Source organism: Neomonachus schauinslandi, chromosome 14, assembly GCF_002201575.2.
Source record: "Neomonachus schauinslandi chromosome 14, ASM220157v2, whole genome shotgun sequence".
NCBI classification, from domain to species: Eukaryota; Metazoa; Chordata; class Mammalia; order Carnivora; family Phocidae; genus Neomonachus; species Neomonachus schauinslandi.
In genome coordinates, this window is record NC_058416.1 from 92,206,110 (window position 1) to 92,222,430 (window position 16,321).

The 16,321-nt window shown below is 45.6% G+C and overlaps 1 protein-coding gene across 2 annotated transcripts in view; it reads left to right on the forward strand.

Moving 5' to 3' along the window:
• The first annotated feature begins 5,402 nt into the window (after positions 1–5,402).
• The window catches only part of LOC110582295 (zinc finger protein 84), a 24,358-nt gene continuing 13,439 nt past the window's right edge, over positions 5,403–16,321 (forward strand). For both annotated transcript variants that reach the window (XM_021692273.2, XM_044921059.1), the window contains exons 1-2: positions 5,403–5,743; positions 10,141–10,317. In XM_021692273.2, coding sequence (XP_021547948.2) covers positions 10,303–10,317 — 15 coding nt within the window. In that variant the 5' untranslated portion in view covers positions 5,403–5,743; positions 10,141–10,302. The remainder of the gene's footprint in view (positions 5,744–10,140; positions 10,318–16,321) is intronic.

A 16,321-nucleotide genomic window follows, 5' to 3' on the forward strand; every position in this document is an offset into this window, starting at 1 on the left:
TTTATTGAGTGATAGTAAAGCAAAGTTTATTGAGCTCCTGAAGAGGGAGGGGACCCGAGAGGGTTGCCTGGGGTTAGGATTTCAACAAAAGAATTTTGGAAGGACACAAATTTTCAGTCCATAGCACATTTAATAGCCAGTAAGAAAATACACTAGGGGAAAAAACTCATGTTCATAATATCAATAGGAATGATAAGCTTCTTAGGAATACATCTGATACAATGTTGAATTTTTTAAAAAGATTTTATTTATTTATTTGACAGAAGAGCAAGAGCAAGCACAAGAAGGGGGGAGAGGCAGAGGGAGAGGGAGAACTAGGCTCCCCACTGAGCAGGGAGCCTAACACAGGGGCACCTTGGTGGCTCAGTTGGTTAAGCGTTGGACCCTTGATTTCAGCTCAGGTCTCGATCTGAGGGTCGTGAGATCAAGCCCTGTGTCGGGCTCCATGCTGGGTGTGGAGCCTCCTTAGAATTCTCTTTCTCCCTCTCCTTCTGCCCCTCCCCTCTCTCCCTTTCTAAAAAAACAAAAAACAAAAAAACTTATGTAAACATAATTTATGAATAAAATAATAAAATGCTATTAAAGTTCATAAAAGAACTGAAAAATTCATGGGGCACTTGGCTGGCTCAGTTGGTAGAGCATGTGACTCTTGATCTTGGGGTTGTAAGTTCGAGCCCCATGTTGGCTGTAGAGATTACTTAAAAATAAAAACTTAGGGGTACCTGGGTGGCTCAGTTGGTTAAGCATCTTCTTTCTGCTCAGGTCATGATCCCAGGGTCCTGGGACGGAGCCCCGCATCAGGCCCCTGCTCAGAGGGGAGTCTGCTTCTCCCTCTGCTCGTCCCCCTGCTTGTGCTTGATTGCTCTCTCTCTCTCTCTCTCAAATAAATAAATAAAATCTTAAAGAAAAAAGAAAGAAAGAAAGTCTTCCAGAAAGGGTACCTTGGCCACATAGGAACGTCGGATATAAGAGAAATGAATTTATAAGTATTGAAGAAAGAATGTGCTGTTTGATACTTGGTGTTCAGGGCTGAATTGTGTCCTTCCTCCAAATTCATATGTTGAAGTCCTAACCCCCAGCACCTCAGGAAGTGGGGGAGTCCGCCTTGTGTGAAGGGAGGTGTCGGTTCTTGGATTCCCTATGAAACCTCGCTCCAGTAAACACAGCCAGGAGGAACAGAGCAGGCATCAGGCAGTTATTAAGGACGGTACACTCTTTTTCTTTTCTTTTTTTTTTTTAAAGATTTTATTTATTTATTCATGAGAGAGAGAGAGAGAGAGAGAGAGGCAGAGGGAGAAGCAGACTTCCCACAGAGCAGGGAGCCCGATGCGGGACTCGATCCCAGGACTCCGGGACCATGACCTGAGCCGAAGGCAGATGCTTAACCAGGCGCCCTCTTTTTCTTTTTTTAAGATTTTATTTATTTATTTGACAGAGAGAGACACAGCAAGAGAGGGAACACAAGCAGGGGGAGTGGGAGAGGGAGAAGCAGGCTTCCCGCCAAGCAGGGAGCCTAACGCGGGACTTGAGCCCAGGGATCATGACCTGAGCCGAAGGCAGACGCTTAACGACTGAGCCACCCAGGCGCCCCAGGATAGTACACTCTTGAGAAGGGAGAGCAGGCCCACCCAGAGGAGGCCACTGCCCTGGGGTCAGGGGGGCCTTTTCTTTTTATGTTTTGTATAGGTTGTGGGTCATAGCCAGGGCGGTCTCTGGGAGGGGGAATTTTTGGTTCTACAGGGTTCTTGCTGGAACTGTCAAGGCCATCTTTCCCCACGGGGGGGGGGGGGGGGCCAGGTGGGGGGTTGCTGAAGCCACCCTTGCATATGTGTTATAATAAACCTAGGGGTCATCCTGGGGCAGCTGAAGAGGAGAGCACATGTTTCATAACTGTGGCTCCTGGCCCGCCAGCCCCGGGGTGTTAGAAGCCACAAGGCCAAGATGTTGAAAACCACAAAGTCAGGATGCTGTGCCTTCAGGCTTCTAATGTGTAACCTAGGAAATTAGCTTCCATATGGAAACAAAATGAAATTAGATCATTACTTCACACTATATGCATACACACAACTCCAGAAAGATTAAAACTTAAATGTCAAAGGAAAATGCTGAAACTATTAAATGGTAATACAAGGAAATATTTTACAATAACAAAATGGAGAAAGATTTTTTTTTCTCTTTCAAGAGAAAGATTTCTTTATAAGACACATAAGGAAACTATAAAGGAAAATCTACATACTTTTTATAATGTCAAAACTAAAATCTAAGGGACTAACATTTTTATAAACAAAGTTCAAAGACAAGGAATAAATTAAAAAATTAAAACATGTTGCATATTGAGAATTAGTAAATAACATACATCAACTCCATGAATCTAGTCGAGAAAGAACCTGACAGAAAAATAAGCAAAGGATAATTGACAATCTACAAAATAAAATCCCAATCATGTGGAAATACATATATTTCAGCAGTGATCACTGAAACACATTACCTGTATGTTCTGCATTTCAAATATCACTTCAATTTTATTTTATTTTTTTAATTAAAAGATTTTATTTATTTGACATAGAGAGAACAAGTAGGCAGAGAGGCAGGCAGAGGGAGAGGGAGAAGCAGGCTTCCCGCTGAGCAGGGAGCCCGATGTGGGGCTCGATCCCAGGACCCTGGGATCATGACCTGAGCCGAAGGCAGACGCTTAACTGGCTGAGCCACCCAGGCGCTTCAATTTTAAAAATATTGATCTTAGGTATCCATATCTTGTCAGTAAGTCCTCCTGATGTTCCAACATTAAGTAGCATACTAGTTTTATGGTTAATGTCTATATTTTATTTATTTATTTGAGAGAGAGTGAGCGAGAGAGAGCACACAAGCCAGGAGGAGAGGCAGAGGGAGAAGCAGATTCTCCGCTGAGCAGGGAGCCCAACAAGGGACTCCAGGATCATGACCTGAGCCGAAGGCAGATGCCCAACTGACTGAGCCACCCAGGCATCCCTAGAATGTATTTTTAAGTTTAAAATGTTCGTTTCAGGGCGCCTGGGTGGCTCAGTTGGTTAGGCAACTGTCTTCGGCTCAGGTCATGATCCTGGAGTCCCGGGATCGAGTCCCCTCAGCAGGGAGTCTGCTTCTCCCTCTGACCCTCCCCACCTCATGCTCTCTCTCCCTATCTCATTCTCTCTCTCAAATAAATAAATAAAATCTTAAAAAAAAAATGTTCGTTTCATATTATTGAGGTGATTATATTTTCCCTTCGACTTATTGATAGGGTAATATTAATGAATATCCCAACTATCCTGTATTTCCCCTCCGTTACAGTATATTTTCATAAGGTACTGCCAGCTTCTCTCTATTGATAATTTCTCAGGGTAGTCATAATTTTTGCATGGGTAGTCATCATCAGGTTTTGTCTGAGCTTCTTTTTCAAACCATACATTTGTCGATTTTGGTGTCTTTATGCTGAGTAGTCAGTAGAAAAATTCCTTCTTCTATTTCCTCTGGTAATTTTATATGTAAGAATTCTCTGAGCACTTGAAAAAATTCCCCGGAAACTCAATGACTGATGTGTTTCGGCACAGGATCTCTGAAACTGTCTTCATCTTTACTCATGAAGTGGTTTTCTCCTTTCTCCGGTCAAATTTGACACATCCATTCCCGGAGAATCATTTGTTTCATAAAGAAGTTCTAATTTCTCAGCATACAGAGGATTCTCATTCGACTTCATATATGTCTGCGGTTATTCTCTTTTTATCATCCTGCCCTTCTGTCTCTTTGTAAGGACAGTGACTTGTTTATAACTCCCCCCCCCAGCACTTGAATTATGGATCAGCTTTACTTTCTCCTGTTAATTCCTATCTACTTAACGTAAATGTACTCATACATTTTTTTATTTCCTCACTTGAATTCTTAAGCCAGTTGTCTTTTTTTCCCCCCTTTTTTCTAACGTATTGGTGGATTTGTATTCCTAGTCTTCTGAAATCCTAATCCTCTACATTGCTCCCGGGCGGGCGGTCGCCCTCGCGTCTCCAGGCGACCAGCGCTCCCCAGACGCAGCGACGCCTACGTGCCGCGGTGCCTTCTGGGAAATGTAGTTCAAAGGCGGCTTCCTGGAGTGACCAAAAAAAAAAGAGAGAGAAAAGCAAAAACAAAGGCGTCTTTCTCTCGCGCACGCGTACTCGCACTCACACGGCCCCTGACGCGTTCGGGTTGCGCCCCTTCTCTTTGTCCTTCGCCGCCAAGCAAGAGGCGAGTGTGGGCGTCTCCGCACGCGCGCCCGCATGTCCGTGCGCGCCCCCCGGCTCCGCCGCAGCCCTGTTGGCATCCCGCGGACCCACAGGCACCGCACGGAGGCCCGCGGGCCGGGGAGGCGTGCGGGCCAGGGGCGCATGCGGGCCGGGGGCGCATGCGGGCCGGGGGCGGGGCGGCGGCGAGTCGGGGGGGGGGGGGGCGGGGGGCGGGGGCTCGCGGGTAGCGCGGCGGGGCGCGTGGTGAGTGGGAGGGGGGCGCGGGGCGTGCGCCCCGTTCGTGGATGTGGCCTTCGAGAGCTCTCCCCCGCCGGGCGTCCCTGGCTGTCCGGGGGCCGCGAGCCCCGGGCACGTGCGCCCCGGGGCCGCGCAGAGAGGGTGTGGGGTCCCGCCGTCAGGGCGACTTCCCTGCAGGGCCTCCTGTCCCCCTCCAGTCTGGCTTCACCCAGCTCAGCTCCGCCTGTATCAGTAGAGCTGTTTTTAAAGGCCTCGCTACTAAAAACAAAAAACCCCAAAGCCAGAAACAAACCCCACATAGGTTTTTGACAGCAGCTGGATGCTCCGGTCTGAAGTTCTCTCTCTCTGACTGTGGTCCACCTCTGCCACTTGGGACGCTCCACTCACGATTTCAGGGTCTCACGTTTATCGCCTGAAAATGAGGGAGTGCAAAGAAATGACTTTTTTTTTCCTAGTTCTGATGCTTTTTGCTGTCATTAACGCATACTCTTTTTTTTTTAAGATTTATTTGTTTATTTGAGAGAGAGAACAAGCCAGGGAGGGGCAGAGCAGCAGACTTCCCGCTGAGCGGGGAGCCCGATGCCGGGCTCGATCCCAGGACCCTGGGACCGTGACCTGAGCCGAAGGCAGACGCTTAAGGACGGAGCCACCCAGGCGCCCCTGTTTTGTTTGTTTTTAAGTAGCCTCTCCAACCAGCGTGGAGCCCAGTGCGGGGTTTGAATTCACGACACTGAGATCCAGACCTGAGCCGAGATGGAGAGTCGGGCACTTAATTGGCTGAGCCATCCAGATGCCCTTCTTCCTTTTGTTTTTATCCTTAGTTTGCCCTGGTGGCATTATTTCTGGATGGGGGACTAGATGGCCCCAGCCCTGGAATGTAAACAGAAACTCTGGAGGCCTTTGCCCACCCCACCCCCCGCTTTTGTTGAGGGGCTGTGACTGCAGGTCTTTGGGGACACTGAATGGGACCAGTGGCCTGTATCTGCCACTTCCTAGGTGTGTCCTCGATGTTGGGCAAGTTGCTGAACCTCTGTGCCTTATTAATTTTTTTTAATGGGTGCTGGATGCATTAAGGAAAAAAAATGTATAAAACGTCTGTCACAGTAAGTAAGTAAATGTTATTTTTTATTATTCTCTACGTGTCCCCTGAAATTCCTTCAGAACTTGATGCTAAGTGGAACTACACGATGATGCTGATGGTTGCCCCTTCCTGCTGAAGACAAATGTGAGAGCTGTCGCAGGCAGAGCGGCTTATGCAGGAAGCTGCCAAGGTACACAAAAATAGTCCAGTTAAAGTGGGCCAATTGTACAGAGAAGGGCTTAGGCTTCCATTTGCTGAGAGGACACGTGGGAGCCATATAAAGGAGTTCAGGAGAAAACTTCTCAAAACTTCCAACTTTCAAAAACACATTTGTTTAAATTAGAGTAAGGTTGAGTCTGCATTTTTCTGAATAACAAATATTGGAAATAATACTACCACACTGATGGCTTGTCACACTTGTTCACCTGAAACTCTGAATTCTGTGTATTTTCTATAGTAAGTATACATCATTTTTTTTTTTTTCTTTGAGAGGGAGTCGGGACAGAGGGAGAAGGGGAGAGAGAGTCTCAAGCAGACTCCCCGCTGAGCGTGCCAAACTCAGGGCTCAATCCGAGGACCCCAAGATCATGACCTGAGCCGAAATCGAGAGCTGGATGCTTAACTGACTGAGCCCCCACAGGCATCTCTTAAGTCCACATCATTTGACATGACCTGATGAGTTTTCTACTTTTGATGAGTTTTCATTGAAACCCGAGTAATCTTCACTGAGTAGTGTTTGACAACAATTACAAAGGAAATTTTAAAATCACACTGTGAATTTGGCCATCTGCTTAAGGAAGTGGCTTGCGTGATAAACATAGTTTTATTTGTCACAATGCCAGAATTTTTATTATGTGAAATGAAGTGAAAGCATAATGCAAAACAAATGACATTTGTTGTAGGTATATTTTCCTGGTGTGTGTATGGAGGTGGGGGAGTGGTTATGCGGTTATAATTGACTTTTTTTTAACCATGCCTAGGTTTTAAAATTTTTCAATGGTTAAATTTATTGACTTTTTCTTTTAATTATGGTTTTTGCCTTTGTATTACGTATAGGCAAATTCTCCCCCAAATTACACAAATAATCATCTATGGGGTTTTTTTTATCAAAAAAATTTTTTTTTAAAGATTTTTATTTATTTGACAGAGAATGACACAGCGAGAGAGGGAACACAGCAGGGGTAGTGGGAGGGGGAGAAACAGGCTCCCCGTGGAGCAGGGAGACCGATGTGGGGCTCGATCCCAGGACCCTGGGATCATGACCCAAGCCGAAGGCAGATGCTTTAACGACTGAGCCACCCGGGTGCCCCTTGCCTGCTGAATTCTTACATGTTTGAACTGTTATGCTTCATTCATTTGCATATTTTATGGAGACAGTGTCAAATATTTTTAATTATTTGATTTTATAATATATGTTAATATTACATTGGCCTGTTCACATTCATTATTTTGTAATTTTTTTAAAAGATTTATTTATTTGAGAGGGGGTGTGTCTGTGTTGGGGGAGGGGAAGAGGGAGAGAATCTTCAAGCAGACTCCCCACTGAGTGCAGAGTGGAGCCTGACTCAGGGCTTGATCTCACTATCTTGAGATCACAACCCGAGCCAAAATCAAGAGTCATTCGCTTAACCAACTGAGCCACCCAGGTGCCCCAATTATTTTGTATTTCCAAAAGTGTCCAAGCTATTCCTGAACCTTTTTTCTTCCAGATGAACTTTAGAATTGCTTGGGTTTTTGTTTTTTTTTTTAAAGATTTTATTTATTTATTTGCCAGAGAGAGAATGAGAGTACAAGCAAGGGGAGTGGCAGGCAAGGGAGAAGCAGACTCCCTGCTGAGCAGGGAGCCCGATGTGGGACTCGATCCCAGGACCCTGGGATCATGACCTGAGCTGAAGGCAGACGCTTAAGGACTGAGCCACCCAGGAGTCCCTAGAATTGCTTATTAAAGAAAAACTTTTTTTTTTTTTAAAGATTTTATTTATTTATTTGACAGAGAGAGAGAGATAGCTAGAGCAGGAACACAAGCAGGGGGAGTGGGAGAGGGAGAGGCAGGCTTCCTGCCGAGCAGGGAGCCCGATGCGGGACTCGATCCCAGGACCCCAGGATCATGACCTGAGCCGAAGGCAGACGCTTAACGACTGAGCCACCCAGGCGCCCTTAAAGAAAAACTTTTTGAGATTATGATTGGACTCGACTAAAGATAGAATCATTTGGGGCTAAATTACTTCACTGTGAAGTCTTCCTATCCCAGAGCAAGACCAGATTGTACATGTATGAAGCCTCTCTTTATAGTCCCCATTGGTGGTTTTAGTTTCTTTCATACGGATCTTACATGTTTTTGTCCAAGTATATTCCTACATAATTTCTGTTTTTTCTTTTAAAGTAGATTTAATTTTCTACCTTTTTATTGTTTTATATGAGAAGGCTGTGGATATTATAGAACTATGTTTATTGACCTGGAAAGATGGTTTTTACATAGTAAGGGGAAAAATAACAAAAAAGGTTTTTATTTATTTAAAGGTTTTATTTATTTATTTGACAGAGTGAGAGAGACAGTGAGAGAGGGAACACAAGAAGGAGGAGTGGGAGAGGGAGAAGCAGGCTTCCCGCCGAGCAGGGAGCCCGATGCGGGACTCGATCCCAGGACCCCGGGATCATGACCTGAGCCGAAGGCAGATGTTTAACAACTGAGCCACCCAGGCGTCCCCAAAAACGGTTTTTAAATGTGACCACATACTTATATTCTTGTTAGAAATATCCAGTTTCCCCATCTCTTAAGGGTTGTCTCTGGTGTGGTAATAGAGGTACTGGTTGTTTCTTATTTAGCTGCTTTACATTTCTGAATTTTGCCGTCATGTTTCACTGCTGCAATAATAAGTATAGCTAATACTTGGGTAACGCTCATATGCCCCCACTGTTCTAAGATGCAGGTATTTTCACTATGTAAAGGCATCATTTCTTGTGTAACTGGGAGAAACCTCCCTATGTGTTTCTGAGCTGGTGCTGCAGTTTGAGTTGCAGAAAGGCATGAAAGGGAAGAGCTTGTTTTTTAAGTGCTGCTTTTTATTATGATTTGGGGGCAGCAGGCCGTTCATGATTTGTGTTTCTGTGGAAATACCACGGTGACTGAAGTGTGCACAGAGATAAGAGCCAATTTGAGGATGTATGGGGTGTGTGTCTGCATAAACACACCCACGTGACATGATTTTAGTAGTAAGTGCCTTGAGCATAGCAAGAAAGAGAAACAGTATTCCAATTCTGCTGCTTACCAGCTCTGCAGTCACTTTAAAGATCGCTGCTTGCTTTTGGTAAGGTGGAGATTCTGTTAAATGCCTCCTCGGGTTGTCTGTGAGTGTCAAATTATAAAGTGCTTAGTATTTTCCTTACGTGAAGAAAGCATTCACATTCCTTTTATTATTTCATTTATTCCTCAGAATCCCACTGTTAAGTGGACCCAAAGGTCCACTTTATCCTCACAATTTTAGCAAGTAAAAAAATGAGGCTTAAAAGCCAAGAAAGGAGCATGATTTGGCATATGGAGTGCCATTACACAATGATTAAAGCATAATCTTCCAGAAATACATAACCTCCTTGTGTCGAACAACATAGCTTTAAACATATAATCCAGATATCAAGAGGATTACAAGGTGACATTTACCAAACTGTAATCTTTTTTTTTTTTAAAGATTTTATTTTTATTTATTTGACAGAGACAGCGAGAGCAGGAACACAAGCAGGGGGAGTGGGAGAGGGAGAAGCAGGCTTCCCGCTGAGCAGGGAGCCCGATGCGGGACTCGATCCCGGGACTCCGGGATCATGACCTGAGCCGAAGGCAGCCGCTTAACAACTGAGCCACCCAGGCGCCCTCCAAACTGTAATCTTATTGGGAGATTTTAACATGCTTCCTTCAGAAGCTGATAGAGTTGAGGGGGTTATGGATGACTTTCATAGGGAGCTAAGGCTCATAAAGATAAAGTTTGTCTGGTTTTGCCCAAAGCCATGTAGCCAGTGAAGGGAAGAGCTGATTGAAACTCAAGTCTTTCTTAAGCTCTCCAAAATTCCATCTGCCTAAAATAGAGTTGTACTTCATTGCACCTGTGAAAGTGATTTATCCTGTGTCCAGAGTGAGCAGTGAATGGATATCAGAAGTACTTTATTTCTGATATTTCTTTTTTTTTTTTTTTTTAAAGATTTATTTATTTATTTGAGAGAGTGAGAATGAGAGAGAGTACATGAGAGGGGGGAGGGTCAGAGGGAGAAGCAGGCTCCTCGCTGAGCGGGGAGCCCGATGCGGGACTCGATCCCGGGACTCCAGAATCATGACCTGAGCCGAAGGCAGTTGCTTAACCAACTGAGCCACCCAGGCGCCCCCTATTTCTGATATTTCTTGCCAAGTCACAGACTTCTGCTCTTCTTTTGCACTATATCCTTTTCCTATCCCTGGGTAGCCCTATTTCAGTTATATAGAAACACAGATGACCGTGAATGCCTGATTCCTAGCAAGAGGAGAAAAGATTTTAGGTGCAGCATGAATATACCCATCAAAGTGCACTTGTTCCTAAGTCCACGGATCCTGGTTACCCACAGATAAGCCTGCTCATGTGATGTAAGGAAGGAGCTCCTGGAGCCACGAACCTGCTCCCGGTGTGCGAGACCCAGCCACGGCCTCCTGGCGGAGCTCCGGGACAAAAGCAGAAGAGACTTAGGGTGGAGCAGAGCTCAGAGGTGCTACTCATCTTGGAACAGAAAATGACCCTGTTACAGGTGAGGTGATTGCTTCTTCTTTATTTTCCAGGGGATTAGAAGAGGTGCATACGTCTTCTAGTGAAAAAAGTATAAGTAGTTAAGAAATCGGGAAAGTAGCCTCAGCATAGAAGACCCAGGTTGGACAAAACGGGAGCAGTTAGAACAACAGTGGGGTCAGGGGCGCCGGCTCCCTGCACTGTGGAAAATCCATGTGTAACTTTCAACTCCCCCAAAACTTAACTCCTCACAGCCTACTGTTGACCAGAAGCCTTACCGGTAACGGGTAATTGACATGTATTTTCTATGTGTATTATATACTGTGTTTTATGATAAAGCTAGAGAAAAGAAAATGTTATTAAAGTCATAAGAGAAAATACGTTTATAGTACTATAACAGTATTTATTGAAAAAATCCACATGTAAGTGGACCTGCACAGTTCACACCCATGATGTTCAAGGGCCGACTTTTTAATTTTTTTTTAAAGATTTTATTTATTTGAGAGAGAGAGAGAGAGCACAAGCAGGGGGAGCGGCAGGCAGAGGGAGAGAGAGAAGCAGGCTCCGCACTGAGCAGGGAGCCCACTGTGGGGCTCCATCCCAGGACCCTGGGATCGTGACCTGAGCCAAAAGCAACACTTACTCGACTGAGCCACCCAGGCGCCCCTTCAAGGGTTAACTCCATAGGACCTTGAGAAGGTCTTAAGATTTGAATTGTTTTTGTTTTTGCTTTGTTAGAGAGTGTGAGCGGGGTGGGGGTGGGGTGGGAGGTCAGAGGGAGAGGGAAAGGAAGGAATCTTAAATAGATTCCACACCCAGCACAGAGCTCGATGGGCTCGATCCCACAATCCTGAGATCATGACCTCAGCTGAAATCAAGAGTCAGATGCTTCAACTGAGCCACCCGGTGCCCCTGAATTTTTGTAAGCAATAGTGTCCTACATAATTAATGAATTTGAGCTACAAACTTGGTTTTCAAATTTTTAGTAGTTATAATAAAGATACAAGAATGTTTCTCTGAGTTGCATTATCCAAAGGTAAAAGTGAATTAGTTCTTCTAGAAAGTAAATATTTCTTGGTCATTCTTAGATGAAGTCTTTGAATAAATGATACAGTGTGGGTAATGCCCTCAGAGAAATGTAGTAAATCCATGGGTCTTACAGTCATTTTTCATAGTTTTCCACAGAGTGTGACCCAAGGGGAAAATACCAAAGCACTTAGTAATCGTAATTGCATATTTATGTACCTCTTTAATTGTGAAGCAGTATTCACATATGAAAAAGTACATAAAATGTAAAAGTACAGCTTAATGAATTATTACCAACTGCGTACCCATGAGGCCACCATTCAGGTCAAGAAGTAGAACATTCCCAGCCCAGAGCGCCTGGGTGGCTCAGTTGGTTAAGCGACTGCCTTTGGCTCAGGTCATGATCCTGGAGTCCTGGGATTGAGCCCCGCATCGGGCTCCCTGCTCGGCGGGGAGTCTGCTTCTCCCTCTCCCACTCCCCGTTTGTGTTCCCTCTCTCGCTGTGTCTTTCTCTGTCAAATAAATAAATAAAATCTTAAAAAAAAAAAAAGAACATTCCCAGCCCAAATGAGGCCTTTCGTGTGCCAGTCACAACCTCTCCCTCCTGACAGAGGGAACCGGGACCCCGACTTTTGTAACCATTTCTGTGCTTCTCTTTCTAGTTTTACTCCTAAGTGTTCATCCTTAAACACTGCAGTTTGGTGTCATCTGCTGTAGTATATAGTGATTTGTGTTTTGTTTCTTTCACTTAAAATTTGTTTATGAGATCATTGCAAGTGCAGCTTTCTGTCCCGTGAAGGCAGCTTCTTGATATCATCGAATTCAGTCAGTGTTCAGAATTCCAGTTGTCTCCTAAAACCCCAAATCGTTTGAAGTTTGGGTCAGAGTCTGGGTACAGTTCATACAGTGTAATTGGTTGATCTGCCTCTCTTAAGTCCCTCTTAACCTATTGGCTCTTTTTTCCTAGCCCCATTTTTAAAGAAAAGATTTTATTTATTTGAGAGAGAGAGATAGTAAGAGAGAGCACTGAGCTGGGAGGAGAGGAAGAAGCAGGCTTTCCACCTGAGCAGGGAGCCCGATGCGGGACTCGATCCCAGGACCCTGGGATCATGACCTGAGCCGAAGGCAGACGCTTAACGACTGAGCCACCCAGGCGCCCCGAGGCCAGGTGATTTATTCCGTGGATTTCCCACTGTCTGGGTTTTGCTAGTGTTGCTGGTGTGTTCTGTGTCTCCTGCAGTGCATAGATGTGGAGCTGTGCTGTCCAGTACAGAAGCTGCCAGCCACATCACCTGTTTAAAATGATTAAATCTAGCCCCGAGTCACACTGGCCTCATTTCAGGTACTCAGAAGCCACGAATTAGCATAGATAAAGAATATCTCCATCTTCACAGATCTGCTCTGGAGACTTGATCAGATTCAAGTGTGACTTTTTTTGGCAAGAGTATTTCAGAGGTTTTGGTACATGGTCTTTCAGGAGGCAACTTCCATCTGCTTGTCCCTTTGTCATGCCAGCAACTTTATATGGTTGTTGCCTTGATGGATTATTTCATTAGGGGCTACAAAGTGATACCCTGCTTCTACCTGCTCTTTGTTTCTCCCCCCCCCACTTCTTTGTTAATTAATTAATTTTTATGTATTTTTTAAAGATTTTATTTGAGAGAGAGGGAGGGAAAGAGAAGGAGGGAGGGAGAGAGCACAAGCAGGGGGAGGGGCGGAGGCAGAAGCAGGCTCCCTACTGAGCAGGGACGTGGGGCTCGATCCCAGGACCGCGGGATATTGACCTGAGCCGAAGGCAGATGCTTAACTGACTGAACCACTCAGGCACCCCTAATTAATTTATTTTTAAAAAATTATATTGGGTGCTTGGGTGGCTCAGGGTCCTGAGATCAAGCCCTGTATTGTGCTCCCTGCTCAGCGAGAGACCTACTTCTCCCTCTCCTGCTCCCCCCTGCTTGTGTTCCCTCTCTCACTCTCTCTCTCTCTGTCAAATAAATAAATAAAATCTTTTAGAAAAAGAGATTTCATTTATTTGAGAGAGAGAGAAAGCACGAGCAGGGGGAGGGGCAGAGGGAGAAGCAGACTCCCCACTGGGATGCGGGGCTCGATCCCAGGACCCCAGGATCATGACCCGAGCTGAAGGCAGACGCTTAACCAACTGAGCCACCCAGGCGCCCCCTTTCTTGCAGTATCCTACTGAGTTTTGTTATCAAGGTTATGCTTGTATCAAAAAGTTTAGGGTTGGGCGCCTGGGTGGCTCAGTTGGTTAGGCAACTGCCTTCGGCTCAGGTCATGATCCTGGAGTCCCGGGATCGAGTCCCGCATCGGGCTCCCTGCTCGGCGGGGAGTCTGCTTCTCCCTCTGACCCTCCTCCCTCTCATGCTCTCTGTCTCTCATTCTCTCTCTCTCAAAATAAATAAATAAATAAAAAAATTAAAAAAAAAAAAAAAAGTTTAGGGTTGTGGGGCGCCTGGGTGGCTCAGTTAGTTAAGCGACTGCCTTCGGGTCAGGTCATGATCCTGGAGTCCCGGGATCGAGTCCCGCATCGGGCTCCCTGCTCGGCGGGGAGTCTGCTTCTCCCTCTGACCCTCCTCCCTCTCATGCTCTCTGTCTCTCATTCTCTCTCTCGCAAATAAATAAAAATCTTAAAAAAAAAAAAGTTTAGGGTTGTGTTCTTGCTTCCATCTTCCATAGTTGTTTAGTAAAATAGGAATTATTTCTGCATTAAATGTCTACAGGATTAACTAGTAAAGCTGTTTTTTTGTGAGAAGGCTTTAAGTTAGAGATTCTGTACTGCGGCTTGGCTCATCTTTAAGAGACGACCAGCTGATTAGTTTTGGTGCAGTATTGGAGAAGAATATCTATAGTTAACTAATTATCATTGTTTGTAGTATTTTAAAAATTTTCTTCACATGCAGTCCTGCCATCGGTGGCAGTTTTATCTCTTCCTTCTGATATTTGTACTTTTTCTTTGCATTTGTTGTACTGGCCAGGACCTCCAGGATGCCTGTTGCCCCCCTCCTCTCACCCTGCCTTGTTTCTGTCTGGTGCATTCCAGGGCTCATTTATGACAACATCTGCCGTTAGCACTGACTCTGCAAGTTAAGGACACAGCCCCCAACAAGACCGGCCTCACTTCCGTGGTCAGCTATAAATTCTGGGGTCCCCAGGCCACCTGCATTTCTGACCAAGTGGCTACAAATTTGGGGGCTTCCCATGATCCCTTCAGGTTTGCTGGAACAGCTCACAGAACTTACAGAAGTGCTGTACATACAATTACAGTTTGAGTGTAAACGACACAGATTGGAAGCAGCCAAGTGAACAGACACAGAATGAGGTCTGGGGGGTTGCGGAGGTGGAGCTTCTCTGCCCTGTCCCCATGGAACCAGGACACGTCACCCTTGTGGCACGTAGCTCTGTGCTTCCCAACCAGGAAGCTAACTTAAGGTTCCAATGTCCAGTTTTCTTTTTTTTGTTTGTTTAGATTTTATTTATTTTTTAGCTGGAACGGGGGTGGGGAGGAGCAGAGGCCGAGGGAGAAGCAGGCTCCCTGCTGATGGGCCGTGACGTGGGACTCGATCCCAGGACCCTGGGATCATGACCTGAGCCAAAGACTGACCCTTAACCCACTGAGCCACCCAGGCACCCCTCTACAGTTTTTATTGGGGATTCATTATGTAGATGTGATTTATTGACTCACTGGCCGTATGAGTGAACTCAATCTCCTCCCCTTCCTTGACGTTGGGCTCATATCATCAGACTCAAAACACCAACCCTCTAATCAAATGGTTGATCTTACCAGCCGGTGCCCATCTGGAACACTATCTAGGTGCCCACTATGAGTCACCTTTTTTTGTGAGAAGCATAAACTCAGGAGGAGCCCATCATGAACTACGAAAACACTCTGTCACTGGGGAAATAACAAGACTTTAACATTTTTTTTTTTTTTAATTTTTTTAAAGATTTTATTTATTTGACAGAGAGAGACACAGCGAGAGAGGGAACACAAGCAGGGGGAGTGGGAGAGGGAGAAGCAGGCTTCCGCTGAGCAGGGAGCCCGATGCGGGGCTCGATCCCAGGACCCTGGGACCATGACCTGAGCCGAAGGCAGACGCTTAACGACTGAGCCACCCAGGCGCCCAAGACTTTAACATTTTTTAAGAGAGAGAAAGAGAGAGAGAGTGTGTGCATGTGTCCTCGGCAGGGGGAGGGGCGGAGGGAGAGATAATCCTAAGCAGGCTCCACACTCAGCGAGGAACCTGACATGGGGCTTGCTTGACCTCACGACCGAGATCATGTCCTGAGCTGAAATCAAGAGTCAGAGGCTTTTAACCGACTGAGCCACTTGGGTGCCCTCAAATAACAAGGCTTTAAAAGCTCTGTCCCAGGAACCTGAGACAAAGACCAGACAAATTATTATACAGTGGGTTGCCATTAGGTAACTGTGCTGTTCAATTACTTAAATGTAAGTAAAATTAAAAGGGGAACCCTCTTACAGTCTTGGTGGGAATGCAAACTGGTGCAGCCACCCTGGAGAACAGTATGGAGGTTCCTCAAATAGTTAAAAATAGAACTATCTTATGATTCAGCAATTGCACTACTAGATATTTATCCAAAGGATACAAACGGGCGCCTGGGTGGCTCAGTCGGTAAGCGTCTGCCTTCGGCTCAGGTCATGATCCCAGGGTCCTGGGATCGAGCCCCGCATCTGGCTCCCTGCTCAGCGGGAAGCCTGCTTCTCCCTCTCCCACTCCCCCTGCTTGTGTTCCCTCTGTTGCTGTGTCTCTCTCTGTCAAATAAATAAATAAATAATTAAAAACAAAAAAACAAAGGATACAAACATAGTGATCTGAAAGGACACCTGCACCCCAATGTTTATAGTAGCAATGTCCACAATAGCCAAACTATGGAAATAGCCCGTGTCCATAGACTGATGAATGGATAAAGATGTGTACACACACACACACACACACACACACACACACACACACACACACACA